Source organism: Hyalella azteca, unplaced genomic scaffold (assembly GCF_000764305.2).
Source record: "Hyalella azteca isolate HAZT.00-mixed unplaced genomic scaffold, Hazt_2.0.2 contig13302, whole genome shotgun sequence".
Lineage (NCBI taxonomy): Eukaryota > Metazoa > Arthropoda > Malacostraca > Amphipoda > Hyalellidae > Hyalella > Hyalella azteca.
The window spans coordinates 2,946-18,251 of record NW_025943230.1 but is presented as its reverse complement, the minus strand read 5'-3'; the positions used below and the strand labels follow the sequence as shown (position 1 = coordinate 18,251).

Below are 15,306 nucleotides of genomic sequence, written 5' to 3'. Positions count from 1 at the left end.
TAGGATGGATAAAGCTTCCTTATGAGAATTAACGTGTCATCGTTCGGTAATTAGTGGGAGAAATGTTCATTAATGAAATAAAGACTGATTGATGCTTTACTATCTTGTTTTGTTGTTCAACAACAAAACAAGATAGTAAACATACAGGAGAAAAACATTTTTTCTGATAATTTTTAATTTGAACATAGCACGAAAAACAGTCATACAGGGTGTTTCAGAATTAAGTAACCCTTTTAATTTGTTCATAAATAAAAAACTAAGAACGTTATGAAGTTGAAACTTGTTTTATTTAAAAGATCGAGACCTATTCGGAAAATACTTCAAGACTTCGAAATCGTATTGATTTATATACGGGGTATATTGCACTGAATTTATATTTTTTGTATTGTACTTTAACTTCAAGTTGTGTTGTTTGTAAGCGCGACGAGCAATGAAGTTTAACTTCTGTAACCTCGCAGCTTAATGTTGAAAATTATTATCGGTATCATCAACTTTGGCTCAAAGCAACCAGTGAAACATTTCACTTCAAAAGCCGCGCGGGTTCATATCTCACTAGAATATTTGCAGCTAAACATCCGCTTGGTTTGTAAAGAAGACGAGGGAAATATTGCGGCAGCCATTATGAAGATTTTGGCGTGGCACTTAACGTGGACGGGGCGTGTATTAATACGAGGACCTTGCCTAAGCTAATTTAGTTTAGTGCCCCAGCGATAGCACTCGAGGAGCGCATACAGTACCTTCTTAATGCTGCCTGCGTAGCGCGCGGCTGAGAGGGGGTGAACTTGCCTGACTGGCGGTGAACAAGCTTGTCATAAGTCGAGTAAATGAAGATATGTTCGCCTGTACTTAAGATAGTGGGGCTATCTTTAATAGGGGATGATCATGCCTGACTGGCGGTGAACAAGCTTGTCATGAGACTAGTAAATGAAGATATGTTCGCCTGTACTTAAGACAGTGGGGTTATCTTTAAGAGGGGATGGACATACCTTTCTGTTGGTGAACAAGCTTGTCCCATATTTAGAGGAGTAAGGGAAGATATGTTCGCCAGTTCGGAGGAAGGTTTTTGAGATAAATGAATACCCAAAGCCCATCATAGCACCTATTTCAATCGGAAAACTGGTGTCATTCAAGAATAATTCGGAAATAATTTTGGGTCTTTTCTGCACGAGTGATTAAATGACGTTTTTGATCATTATTTTGACGTTTCGACTAAGCCGTTCAGTTTGCTATTATACTTAAAATCTACTATCCTCAGTTTAAGCTGCGAAATTGACGCTCATTTACAGATAATTTAGACGACACTCACAGTCCTTACCTCAATTTTCTGCTAACATTTGCATAAGCCATATTATTACGCATCCAGACTGCACCGGAGCACATTAATGGATTATTACTACAGTACTTAACCTTGGTTAACGCTTTTTCCAGAATTTCGTTTCTATCTCTCAGGAAACATCTCATCTCTTACATCAGGGTCATATCAAGTTCAGTTCGCCTCATAGATGTAAGTTTGAATTCAGACTTTATTTACAAGTTTACGTTTCTGCGAAAGTTCAAAATGAAATAAATAAATAAAACACTCAAGTTGATACTAATAGCAGAATCGTAATTTACTTAAAGTCAAACAGGTATCGTGGGCAAAGCAAAGAACACGCAGGAGGTAACTGCTCTGGCTACATGGAGTTCAGCTTAGTCAAAAATTATAAATTTCTCTCTTGATAGAACTCACAAATAATACAAGTACATTATTCACGTCAGATTACTCCTCATCCATCTGTAACTGCGATCTTCTTCGTAATTTCCACAGCTGCCACAATCTTTCAGACGGAACATTCTGGAGAATATGTCACTATTATTATTATATCAGCTTAATTTTAATGTCAACAAGCTCTGAAATACAAGTATTACTAGGACGATGCATCGTCCTTGCCATGATAAAAGTAAAATAGGTACTAATATCATTGTCACGAAATTCCTGTTGTAGTGCCCACATGTACCTAGTATTCCGTACTATAGTTCCTACTAGTAAGTTACTTCGCTCTAGAAATTAGTGACCATTGTTAGCATTGACTCGGCTCTTGTACGTTCAAGACCTACAACTACTGTTCTCCTTGTAAGTATTGTGTAAATAGTTTCGTTATGTGTAAGACCTTCACATATGAATATATTATTATTACGTTAACGTTTTCCTGTTTTATAGTAGTGTTATTTTGTTCCAGGATGTTGCGTTCTTGTTGAATAAAGCTCTTAATTGTTGAGTTACCTCGGCTTTCGCTTACAACAATCATTGGTCTGCTTATATCGCAAATTCACCGCAACTTTTTGAATTGATGATGAAGCAGGTCGCAGAACCGTTATCATGAAGATATAGTGAATTTGCGTGGCATCTACTTCGCATGTTAATTAATTCTTGATGATAGAATAATACTTACAAATATCTGTACACTAACACAGGTCTCAAAATTTTTTGTTGATGCAATCAACTTATAATTTTCGAATATAATAAAATAGATCTCATTCACATGAATACAATGGTAATTATATTTGAGTCATTCAATACTGATTATAACTTTTCAGAGTTGATTCTAGGGATTAAAACTCCTTTCCGTTGATGCAACGCGCTTATCTGTGCTTTTGCAAGACGCCGATGGCATCATCACCTGGCATGACGCCGGCAAGTATGTCTTTTCTCATCAGTGTGATGCACGCTCCGCTCGAAGTGTTAAACGCGATTTGCAAAGCGAAATTCCGGCAGCAATTTTTTCTGATTCGATGTTGTAGGTTGGGCGACTGAACAAAGCGTCGACGCACTTGCTTACAGCGTAAACTTCACGAGAAACTTGAATAATCTCTACGCTCTCAGTATGCAATTTTATACGTAAACCTCCAATCAGCTACTCGAAATGTTCGATCTATCTGCACCGATGACGATATTTTTACATCTCTTAACCCGCTCACGAGTTTTTTCTTACCTTTGTGTGCGAGAGTCATCACCTGCTAAGTCCAGCCTCGTATTTCAGTCTCGTAGATCAGATGCTCTTCGACCAAGCCGAGACATTGTTTTCACATCGGTCACTGAGACTAGGCACGCTGCTGTATCGACAGACATGCAGCTATTACCTCCAAACAATGTACTAAAAGGTCGTGGAGCGGTCACTGTATCTACCACAGAAGATCGTGATGCAGCAGTCGGTGGCAATGTCTACATCGAAACATTCTATGATTTTCCTCTCCGAGAAGTCTTATCGAAGTGACTTCTGGCCCGTCGATTCGTACGGCTTCACTCCTCGCTCTATTCCTTGTCGGTGACGGGGAATGACTGCCACTGTAACGAACGTTGTCGCGGCATCGCGAAAGCGGTGAAATATTCACATCACTGTAAGGGCTATCACTTACTTATTATTCATTCTCTTATCATGAGCTGAATTCCTGCAACTGGATGACGTCATCGCTTTTCGTGATCGACCACAGCCGAATTAATGTGATAAAAATTGATCTCAATGCCCGACGCAAACCACAGATTATTGTCATAATCATAATCAGTATCATTTAATCGATCGAAGTGGCCAGTGAGACCTCGTGAACTGCACCTCTTCAGCACCTCACCTTGCTATCTGGACAAATGCTTCTGCCGGCGACACGTGCAACACACGCAGTTCCCCCGTCGACAGCATGTGGTGCTTCCCATCTACAAGGAAAACACAAACTGATTACAAAGATAGAAGAGAAAAATGAATTAACATTGATACAAAGCGATGCCGAAAATCAAATTGGGTCGAGAGCAGCAACAAGATGAATGCGGGAGTTAGTGGAGAACTGCTATCCTACACTCTCAATAATGAATGGGTCACGTCGTCCAAATAATAACACACTTCTTATCCAAAACTCATGTAGAGAGCGGACAAATACTACTCGTACAAAAAAAGCTGAAGACGTAAGTAAAGATTTATTTACAAAAATATCCTCAATATATGAGGCAGCTTGGTTTGCTTGATGCAATGGTTAAATGTTGACACAAAATCATGTCAAAAGTCTCTGTATTATCTCATCGTAAGGTGATAAGATGAAAGACCGACCCATTGCCTTCCAAGATGCCCGATGAGCAGAAGACCTAAAATTTATCTTACGCCATTTGCTTCGGATAATTTCCCAGAGGATCCATGAATCCATTATCCGTTCTCTAATAATTTCCGAGCTTGCTACGATAATGAGCTCACCAATTCAATGCGCCCACGGGAGCTCTCGCTCTATTAGAGCTCATGTCGTGAGTGCGTGCTGTATTTATATACCTGCTACAATCTTCCCGAGTTCATACCAAGTAAATCATTTGCCTAGCTTATTAACAATGCCTAGGAATGATGGCTTTAATGTTTTTACATTAATTTGTCATAAAACTTCTTCGCTGATGACAATCGAAGTATTCGTTCATTTATATATATATATATTTTGCCAATCGAATTTTTGTACGTAAATACCTTTAAATGAAGCATATTTATCCAGAAAATCTATCCAATAAAATCGTACTCATAACTATTAAAATCACTTGGCTGCTTAAGTCGCAAATTCACCAGGAATTTAAAAGTAAAGAAAATAGCCAAAAAGTTCACCATTTCTTATAAGAAAAAACGTTTCGGAGTCCAGCTCCGAAACGTTTGTACCTGTGTTCTAGGTTTTGAACTGACGATGGAGCTGGACTCCGAAACGTTTTCTCTTATAAGAAATGGTGAACTTTTTGGCTATTTTCTTTACTTTTAAATCCCTCGTACTCATAACTTATTACAATAGTTACAAGGTCCTTTACTAGGGTGATTACTTTGTGAACATAGCTAACCCCTTACTAGGGTGATCATTATGTGCACCTAACTAGCCCTTAGGACGGTCATAATGTGCACCTAACTACTAGCCCTTTACTAGGGTGATCTTAATGTGCACCTAAGTAGCCCTTTACTAGGGTGGTCATAGTATGCACCTAACTAGCCCTTTACTAGGGTAGTCATAGTGTGCACCTAACTAGCCCTTTACTGTGGTGGTCATAATGTGCACCTAACTAGCGCTTTACTAGGACGGTCATAATGTGCACCTAACTAGCCCTTTACTAGGGTGATCTTAGTGTGCACCTAACTAGCCCTTTACTAGGACGGTCATAATGTGCACCTAACTAGCGCTTAACTAGGGTGAATGCTATAATATCGGGCTGAGAAGTAACCCAATTAATAATCAGATGCAGAAACGAGCATCTTTCCGATCTATCAAAACAAATGACTTGCTCCTAAGCTTCACTAAGTCCTGAAGTGGACGCTAATCCACACTCGGCGCGCCTGATTAGCATTTAGCCAAGTCCACACAGATGCTCCAGACAGTCCCATGCTCAGAGTGTCGCTAAATTTTTAGGCGATATTTACCTTGCGACTAAAATCGGGTTCACAGAGAAACCGTTGGAGAATTTCAAAAACTTTTGACTCCATTATATAACCACAATGACTCGTTTTACTGGCCCGAGATCTACCGGAAAAAATCTACGACATGACAAGTTCCATGTTTAAGCTGAAAATTTTGTTTCCAGAAACGATTTTCTGTCGACCAGAATGAAGCATTCATTATCACCAGTTCTGCTCTACTAGTCACTGGCTTCCTGCAAATAATTCAGCCGTTACAGTGTGAGGGTTAGAGTCGTGAATGTGAATGCAGCCGCAGACGAAAGGTCGTGGTCCCAGTCTGTTCTCTTCGTCTACATACTTTAATGGAAGAGCTTACATGTGCTCGGCGATCATCCAACGTCACGCTCGTAACAAAATTTGGTTTGCCGTATTCCAGAGTGAAAAATTTCCGGCAGAGGCCGAGAGTTTCCACTGTGCGCGCATTCCTTGCAAATTTTTGTCCATACTCTCTGGAGTTAGGAATAAATGTGTCGCCGGCAAGAGCAAGTCGTATTCCGCTTTTATGCAGAGTTTTCCCTCTGAGAGGCAACGCGGGCTGCATAAATCTGGACTGGCCGACGAATGCGGTGTGAGCGGCAAGGCCGGCGCTGCATTTTTGTTTATTGAAGAAATGCGTAGTGAACTCTTACAGTAGAAATAAAATTTGATGAATGAACATTGCTAAGTATACAGATTATTAATAATATCAACTAATGTAAGGAATTAATCCAACATGAACACTAGACACACAACCATGTTATGGATAAGTTAGCTGATGTTACAAATAAAATGCAAATTGATGCACAGAAAGGCTTCTCATAATTTTAAAGTGTAAAGTTAAGCGATGTGACGGTAAACGGTCGTCAACTCACAGATAAGTGAAACTTTATAATTTGATTGCCAATTTTTAACTTTATGAAGTTATGAATGAAAGGACGAGCAAGTTCAGTAAGAGCTCTTCACTAACACAAGTTCGGTCACTTACGCCCGGGATCACGAGCTGGGACCACAACCTGTGACAGACGCCGGAGCATGGCGTGCCGAACTATTTTTATTCTTCGCTGAAGGTAGCCAACGTCAACAGAATGGTGAATTTGCTACACTTACGTTATTATTGTATTTTGAATTTATTTATTCTAATACTTTCTAGCAAATTTGATCTATTTTACAATAGAATGCTGGTAATTACTGCAATAATTATATATATTTTTAAAAATGTTCTAATGTCGAATATTTGCAAGTAGGTAATTTTAACCGCAGGCAGATTAGTTTCCCCACCAAGCGTGCGAATGAAATTTATGAGTTACGTGTTTACTACAACAGCTCGAGGGAGGAGATGAATTCGGTATCCCGAACACAGGCAAGTTCCTGAATAATAAATGTTCATTGCTGTGCCCGCTGGTCTAGAGGATGAATTTGCAATGACTTTTCGAATCTAACTTGTTTTCTAAAAGCAGTAAATGAAACTATTTTCGGGAACGTATTCATGAGCAATAAACTTGTTCTGAACAATATTTTATTGCGCGGTACTCATCAGAGTTTCATCAGCACATTCATCGCGAACTCATTCCCGCTTTATCTTGAGTGAGACTCGGAAGCTTAACGTCACATCACTTAACGTCACATCACTTAACGTCACATCACCTAACGTCACATCACTTAACGTCACATCACTTAACGTCACATCACTTAACGTCACATCGCTTAACGTCACATCACTTAACGTCACATCACTTAACGTCACATCACTTAACGTCACATCGCGCAGCTAAGAACGTCACAAGTAAGAGACACCAGTCGAGCACTTCACGATGTTGACGTTTTGCAAGTAATAAAATATTTATCTCATTATGTATATTTTTTAACCGACCTCCACATCTCTTATTCTGACCTAAGCTAAGTCAACTTATTGATGTAGCTTCTGAATGATCCCCGAGTTCAGTGTCCTTATCATCTCTAATTAAGCCAATTAGTTGCCAGACGTCTAGAACTTCTGTGTTCATTAATGAAGCTCTTATGAACTCGATATAATTGGAAATGTTTTCTGTTCAAGAGCTAATTAGATATTTCTCCCATCTTCATAACAAATATTTGTAGCTGGGTCACCTAATTAGATAAACCTCGTTGTGCTTTACTTCACACTGCGCGTACTTCACGCTAATGAGCTAACGTCCCGAGCTTTACATTGCAGCATAAACAAAGGGATCCACTTTAAGTGGAATAAAACGTTATTCTGGTTGCTGTCTTGTACTGCTCAATGGAGGTAGCACTGAGGCCGGCCGCTAATAATCTTCGGAACAATTTTCTGTTGAAAAAATTGTGCCTGTATGGTTCAATCGAATATAACTTGAAATGATTTTGGGCAAGAGTTTCGTTAAATTTGATTACTTGTACTTAATCCTAATGTTCACGCTACCGGAACTCCTGTATTTTATGAAGCCCTTGAGTTACAAAACAGTCGAGGTTAATTAAATGCTTCCAAACAATATTTTAAACATCAATAAATGTAATATTTTCTGTTAGCCCGTTGACGCATCATATTTTATTCATGTGTAAGGTAGAATCAGTACTAGTTACCTAATGTTAACCGTCGTTAGGTGTTCACTTCATTTTTAGTAATATATTAAAAATATTAGTTTCAATAATATATTTTTAATATTTTGACTTTTTTGATAACATATTTCAGGAGCAGAAAATATCAAATAAACTAATTTATTTATTGCAATAATTTATCGTATCCGTAAATGTGCCTCCCATATACGAATAAAGAGTAAAATATGACGTGCGGTTTAGATGGGTAAAAAATGAAAAGTTATTTATATAACAGCTGCGCAAATTTCAGTAGATAAATTTACGGGAATTCTTCATGACCTTAGACCATTTATCAAGTGGTTAACTTCTTGATTGCGTAACTAGAGTCGCTAGAGTTACCCTCTTCCTTATACAGGTCGAACGGAAGACTAGAAAATATAACTCAGTACTCACTGCAGTGAGTGACAGAGAGCGCATTTTCTCGTCGACGAAAACTTGAGGTCACGGACAGACGGACAGACGGACGAACGGACAGACAGACAGACAGACAGACGGACATGGCGAGCACAATAGTGAATTTTTTCCATAAATGAGAAAATGCGCTAACAGAGGTCAGGTGTCGTCCCTAAACAATGGGACTTGAAGAGCAGAAATTAGTTACGGAACCAATCACTGAAAATTTTGCAAAGTGGGTGAAGATTGTAATGGGAAATCGAGCGCAATCTCGATCGAAACAGGCCCTGCGGCAGCCTCGTCCTCCACTAGACCACGAGGCTCGAGTTCCGTCGTATTTATACATGCAACCTTAGATGAATTTAATGCATCAAACGCTTTATCATAAAAAATTTTCCCCATCATATTCACTTTCAACCATATATATACCCTATCTAACATAGATGAAGGCACCCTATCATACACTAATCATAAATGAAGGCACGATTTGCAACATCCTCAGCCATCATGAAATGCCGTGCGTGTCTCTGGTCTTGATGCAAACACCGCATCCGCTTCTCAACGGCTTTTGTGGTTCACAGCCTCCATCGCCATCTGTACACCATAGACATTAACTTGTGTGTTATTTATTATTAACTTCGCGACAGGGTTGGGAAGCGATACTTAGCGAATTTAATATCCGAACAATACGTGATTAAAATCCTCCTCTGTCTCTTCCTTTACAGATGATCCGCGCAGAACTCGGCTAATTCCAAGCCTGGTCCTGAATACTAAAGATGCAAGGGACCTGTCGAGTCGGGGAACCTATTACATTTTCACCAAATTTTCTGGCCAAAACGATTGGAGGTCTCGTCAATTTTTGAAAAGATTTTAAGCAAATCCCGCTAGTGTTTGTGGAAGGTTCGTGCGAGGCTATCGTGAAATGATCGATGCGATGACGGTGAATATTAGAACAGCAGACGCTGATTATTGAATATGATTTGAATTATTTTCATAATCTGTGAAAAAATCGATGGCAGGCGCTAAGTTAACCCGTTCAGAGTCCATATTAATGGACAATGGATAATTTTGGTGAGCGTAAATAATTGCTCGAGAGCTCAGTATGTCTTTTAATAAAATTAAATAAATAAAAGAGTTGCACGGCTAGACTTCTCGCTCTGTGGAACACTGAGCATCAAAAATTTCTGCATTCAATTTCAACTCTAATAATTGATCTTTGAATTTCATTTGGAGTCAATGATCGATAACGTCAGTACATATCAAAACATTGGTGCGGCATTGTTTTCGTTCAAAATAAAGCATTGAACGTAATCAATTTTAGTTGAGTCTCTCTTAAAATTAGTATTATCCCTGACATGATAATTATTTGTGTTTGTAGCACTTAACTTTTTCTGAACAGAATTTTGTGTTATGAACTGACGATGGAGCTGGACTCCGAAACGTTTTCTCTTATAAAGATATGGTGAATTTTTGTGGTATTTTCTTTGCTTTTAAATTCCTGGTTAACTTGCGATTTAAGCAAACATGTGATTCTAATATGAGCAGGCATACTATATATCGTTCACTCAGGGATCCCTGTTAGATTTTCAAAGACGTTATTGGTCTGGGCAGTGCAATGTTCCAATTCATTCATGCCTCCATTCATCATCGAAATTTCTCATCATTTAAGAATATCTTCACTTTTGATACCTACCAGCTGTAGTATTTGTAGCAACCGTTGTGTATATAATTTGAGATAAATTCAAGCTTTATAGGTTTAACTATTTTCACAATTTAACTGGCATTTATTTTCCCTTTTAAGAGCTTCTTGCAACTTTATTGATCTCTATTTACTCCTCTAAACGCCCAGGTTTCTCCATTTATTCCCTTATCAAGCACAGTTTTATTTTTATTACTTGTCTTGTCACGATGAACATATTTTGGAGAGCCGCTAATTGTTTCATTGTAGTTATTTGCAGTGTAAGTTTCATGTATTAGCTATGGCTGTCCCCCGTCTCCCCATGGGTGACAGGACGTGTGGGGATCTGTGGGATTACTGGTAACGTCCCTGGGGCTTGGCATGCAGCACGTTGTGGTGGTTGCGTAACTTCCTCCTCATACATGAACGGAAAAATGGAAACGTCTNACAACTCGTCCACTCAGCTGCTCGACCTCGTTGCCTGAAGATGCTCAGTGATGAGCGAAACGCATCGCAGGATTTACCAAACCTTTCATTTGGACAAATTTTAAGACTTATTGACCCTGTTACTGTACCTCTAATCAGAAAGCTTGAGAGATTAAACTCAAAAGAAGTCCTCAATAACACTAACATTATTTTTAACCAAACATGTTTAAATGAAGGGCTCTACCCTAAATATACAAAAATAAGGAAATGTAAACAAATAGCAATAAATATCATTCAAACATTTGGCGAGCTCCTCAACTGCACAGTGTACATTTGGAGTAATGACAGGAGCTTCTAAAGTGCAGAAATTGTGAAGACACAAGCATGATTCTGATCAGGAACATGAACAGCCTGGTAATGGACAACACAAGCAAGCAGCTGCCGCGCGAACTTTGAGCTGTAAGGTAATTCAGGCGCCAGATCAACTGTTGTGTTTTTCGGTGCATAGCGCGACTTTCAGGCGCCAGATCAACTGTTGTGTTTTTCGGTGCATAGCGCGACTTTCAGACGCCAGATCAACTGTTGTGTTTTTCGGTGCATAGCGCGACTTTACAGCCGCGTCGCGGGAAAGGTAGAGGAGCAGGTTGGAAGTCCGGTCTCTTTATAGCGGCATAAACTTAGGAATTGCCTGAGCAGAACAATAACGTCCCCTGGTATGGCATCGCCAAGGTGAGAAAGAATAATTATAAAAAATTCAATGGATGAATTGAGCGAGTCCAGTGACGTGATAACGGATCCTGCGATTCCAACGGCGTCTGGAGACTTGGAATTGTGAGCTTGCCGGAAATTCGTTTCGCCACTGTTGCTGTGGCGACAACAGCATCTTTTTTGTTTAGCCTTTACATTCTCAAGATCCATGCGTTAACCGTTATTATATCGACATCTCTGCCTTCGATTGGCCATGTCGTGTTAAGTCTACGACTGGCTATGTTTGGATCCCAATATGGGATTTTCTTAGATGATTGCTAAGTGTCATTCGTTGTGATGATATCGCGGAATCTGGCCTTCAGACTTGAGTAGACACAAGTCTCGTGTGCCTTGATAAGAAGGCGGCCCAAGAGCCTAAATATTGGCTACACCCAAGTTTCGGTCGCAGCTTTTAGGCTTCGCGACGGCGTTTTCACGCGGTTTTTTGGCAGGTAACTTTAGGAACTTGCCTAGCCATGCTAATGGAGAGTCGTATAAGTTTCTGTGATGGTTTGACCTCCTCTGTGATTTTATGGAGCTTATAGTCGACGCTTTGGGACAATGATGCGAGGAAAATAAATACAAAAATGTTTTTAAAGATAGTTTGAATTTTTTTCACGAGATAAATCACGTAATTCAGGTGAACTCACAAGAAAAACACTGATTAGCTGCCCTGACTTATAAAAACATTTCAACGTTACAAAAAGGGGCGGAAAATTCCAAGATGCCCAATTTTCACATTTGTGTGAACAGTTGGGCACCATGCAACATATAGATTAAAAAAAAGAAACGACATGTTTACTCAGTTTTATTGTGTCCCTGAGCACGCTTCCGGCAACTGCGAATCCAAAATATCAAAAACTAAATTTTCGAATTTCCCGACAAAACAAACTTGATTGGGGAAATATTTTCCCCTAAAGCCGAGGGAAGCCAGGCTACGTTGGTCTGAATCGCCCTGCATAAAACTTCGTGGTAATTCTTAAGGCAACATAAAAGTGACGTGGGAATTTATCCGTTTATCCTGTACTTTATCCGCCAGTTTTCAAGGAGTCCCATATACTTAGATTATCAGATCGATCCCAAGTTCTATCTAAGAGAACCTATAAGAACTGCAGAATCTTGCGGGTAAAGAATTTTACTGGCGGTGGTTTGGCAAGTTATATAGAATTCATCGACCAGGCTTATTTATGGTGGAACTTTTCATTGGTTGCAGGCTTGTAGGGCTTTTCTTGTTCACATTCAGGGGCTCGCCGCGCCCCTGGGAGCCGCGTGGTCGCTGTGGCGGGAAATTGTGNTGGCAATTTGGCAATGCAAATGAGGGACAAATTACCAGCATCCCGCCGCCAAATGGACCTTCGTGATCATTAATATCCTGTAATTTCACTTCATCGGCCCTGCATCCCCCAAAAAATATCCCACAAGTTCTGTAGAGGGTAGTAAATTCTAGACCCACGCACGTAGTTATAGACATTTAACTCTAACTGACTTAACATTTTAAACATTTGATATATAATAAATGCTATATAATTAATGTTTAGACATGGATAGAAATCGGCAAAATTTTAGTCGCATAACTGATAGAGTTTCATCTTACTTTTTTTCGACACCTTTTTTCGATTAAAAAAATTAAAAATGTATATTTTCATATTAAAGAAATTTGTTCGCACGAGCATTCTCGTCCACAGATGTTCTCCAACTCTACTTGTTCATAGTAATTTTGTTACTCAAATTCAATATTCTAAAAATATGGCAGAGATATGACGAGTTTTCAATTTTTCGGGAACGTGTATGAAAAAAAGCTGGCGAAGAGCGTCCTCTCCCCAGACATGAGGTCGTAAAAGGCAGAATAAAATCTTATTCTAACAGGCAAGATTACGTATTATAATTTAAGAGACAGAGCGCATATTTTTAGAGAGATGCGCACGCACTCGCAGCTAGTCTGAAGTGCCCATTAAAGATGGAGAATTTCAAGGAACGTGCCCACTCATAAGGTCGGGAGTGGGCCATATTATTAAGGTCAGCATGAGTGGCCCTCTCGCCGCCACTCGCGCAAAAAAGAAGCCGACAGCTGGTCTCGAGTGGCTGCTCGGAGTGGTAATGAGCCCGCTGCTGTTATTGTCCTCGACTACAAATCCTTCTCTGCATAAAGCCAGCCTCGTTCCGAACGTTCCTAACCGTTCCAATGATTATTGCTTTTGTTTCCATTGCTGTTTTCTGCCCCTTTTGTGCAAAGAGAGCTTAGCTTGCAAATTATTTGTGAAGAGTTGCAATTGCAAAGTTTTACAAATGTTTTTATTCAGAAAAATTGCTTCGTTGCAATCTTTTCGATCCAATTTTTTCTCCCCATTGTTTTTTCTTAACCGCTGAATTACTGATAATAAATTCTCCTACGTACTATATATGCACTCACTAATTTCTTCGTTTCCTGATATCATTCTTTAAAAATCTATATTTTCCCTGCCTTCCGCACTCTTCGAGGTCACAATCACAGTTTCTTGGTACTGCGTGCCCATAATTATTCAAAACTACAGCTTTTGTTTTTGCAGAAACTTCTCATGCCTACAAATTAATCCATCTCTTCACTCGAGTTCTTAAATTGTGCGTGTCTTGCACGCGGCGCTTGATTGCTCAATGTCAAATCAAAGATGGTCATGAGGATGACCATCATGATGGTCATGATTATGACCATCATGATAGTCATGATAATGACCATCATGATGGTCGTTCCATCAATGAACTTCATTGAGCATTTTTTGGACATCACGAATTGAATTAAATGTTCTCTATTCACACCCATATTTTCATTTGTTTATTTATTGTTGACAATTCACTTGCTTTCTCGTTTCCTTCATCAAAGGCAATCAAAATGTAAGTCAGAATAGTTTTCATTTTTAAGAGAGGATTTCTCTATTCTTAAAAGAACGAATCTCTCCCTGCTACTGAACTCACCTCCACCACGTGATAAGACTAGATATGAACTCACCTCCACCACGTGATAAGACTAGATAAGAACTCACCTCCACCACGTGATAAGACAAGATAAGAACTCACCTCCACCACGTGATAAGACTAGATATGAACTCACCACCCCCACGTGATAAGACTAGATATGAACTCACCTCCATAGAGAGAGGGGAGGATGTTGACGTTGTCTCCTCTAAGCCAGGAGGTAACCACCAGCACGCCCTCCTCAACCTCCGGCAGTCGGCACTCCAGCAAGGCCGAATTTCCTGCCATCACCATCTGGTCCTGGACTTGTGCCACGTAGTCTTGTCGTATAACTATAAAAAAATTATTAGCAAAACAATTAATAAATTCATTTAATCGGAAAATCTATGTGAACATTAGTTACGAGATTTATTTCATAAGCAGCTCTCAGTGTCAGCAATACAAATAAATAAAGACCTAATACAATTCGAGTGAGCAAACTTTTTTCTCCGCCGCCTATGTCCATTCTAATTCCCACTAGATGAGGAATTTACTTTTAATAAATTATTCAGAAAATTTTTTGATCCATCTTCCAAAACTGACCCGCAGTGACGGCGGAAGGCCGCGATATGAGCGCCCCACGGGATAATCTCCCCATTACTGACCCGCAGTGACGGCGGAGGGCCGCGATATTAGCGCCCCACGGGATAATCTCCCCATTACTGACCCGCAGTGACGGCGGAAGGCCGCGATATGAGCGCCCCACGGTCGCAAGCGACGGTACAAGAAATGATGACGCGGTGAAGGCTGGCGTCGAAGCGATGGCTCGGGAACGGCAGGAACCACAGACTTCCGTTGCTAAGCTGCTGCACCAAACCCGATACCTGAAGAACCCATAAAAAATCAAATATCATACTAATACACTTGCTATATCTTTCTTTTCACCATGGCACTTAGTTGTAGAGGCATCACAAATTTTAATGGGCACAGCTGTCCATTTTCCAGTTAAGAAAGACTCAGTCTCTTCACACAAACACCGCCGTATGGATATAATTAAGAATGTTCTTCAGCGTCTGCCCAAAGCTCACCGGCAGGAAGGGCCGCCCGTCGAGGGTAGTCCAAGCC

General features: G+C 39.9%; 1 protein-coding gene across 1 annotated transcript in view; it reads right to left on the bottom strand.

The window, feature by feature from the left end:
* Positions 1-15,047, bottom strand: part of LOC125178857 (Down syndrome cell adhesion molecule-like protein Dscam2) — a gene marked incomplete at both ends in the record, with an annotated part of 40,299 nt that extends 25,252 nt beyond the window's left edge. The window contains 2 exon segments of the mRNA XM_047883595.1: positions 14,373-14,534; positions 14,909-15,047. Of these exon segments, the coding sequence (XP_047739551.1) occupies positions 14,373-14,496 (124 nt within the window).
* Between the last annotated feature and the right edge of the window lie 259 nt (positions 15,048-15,306).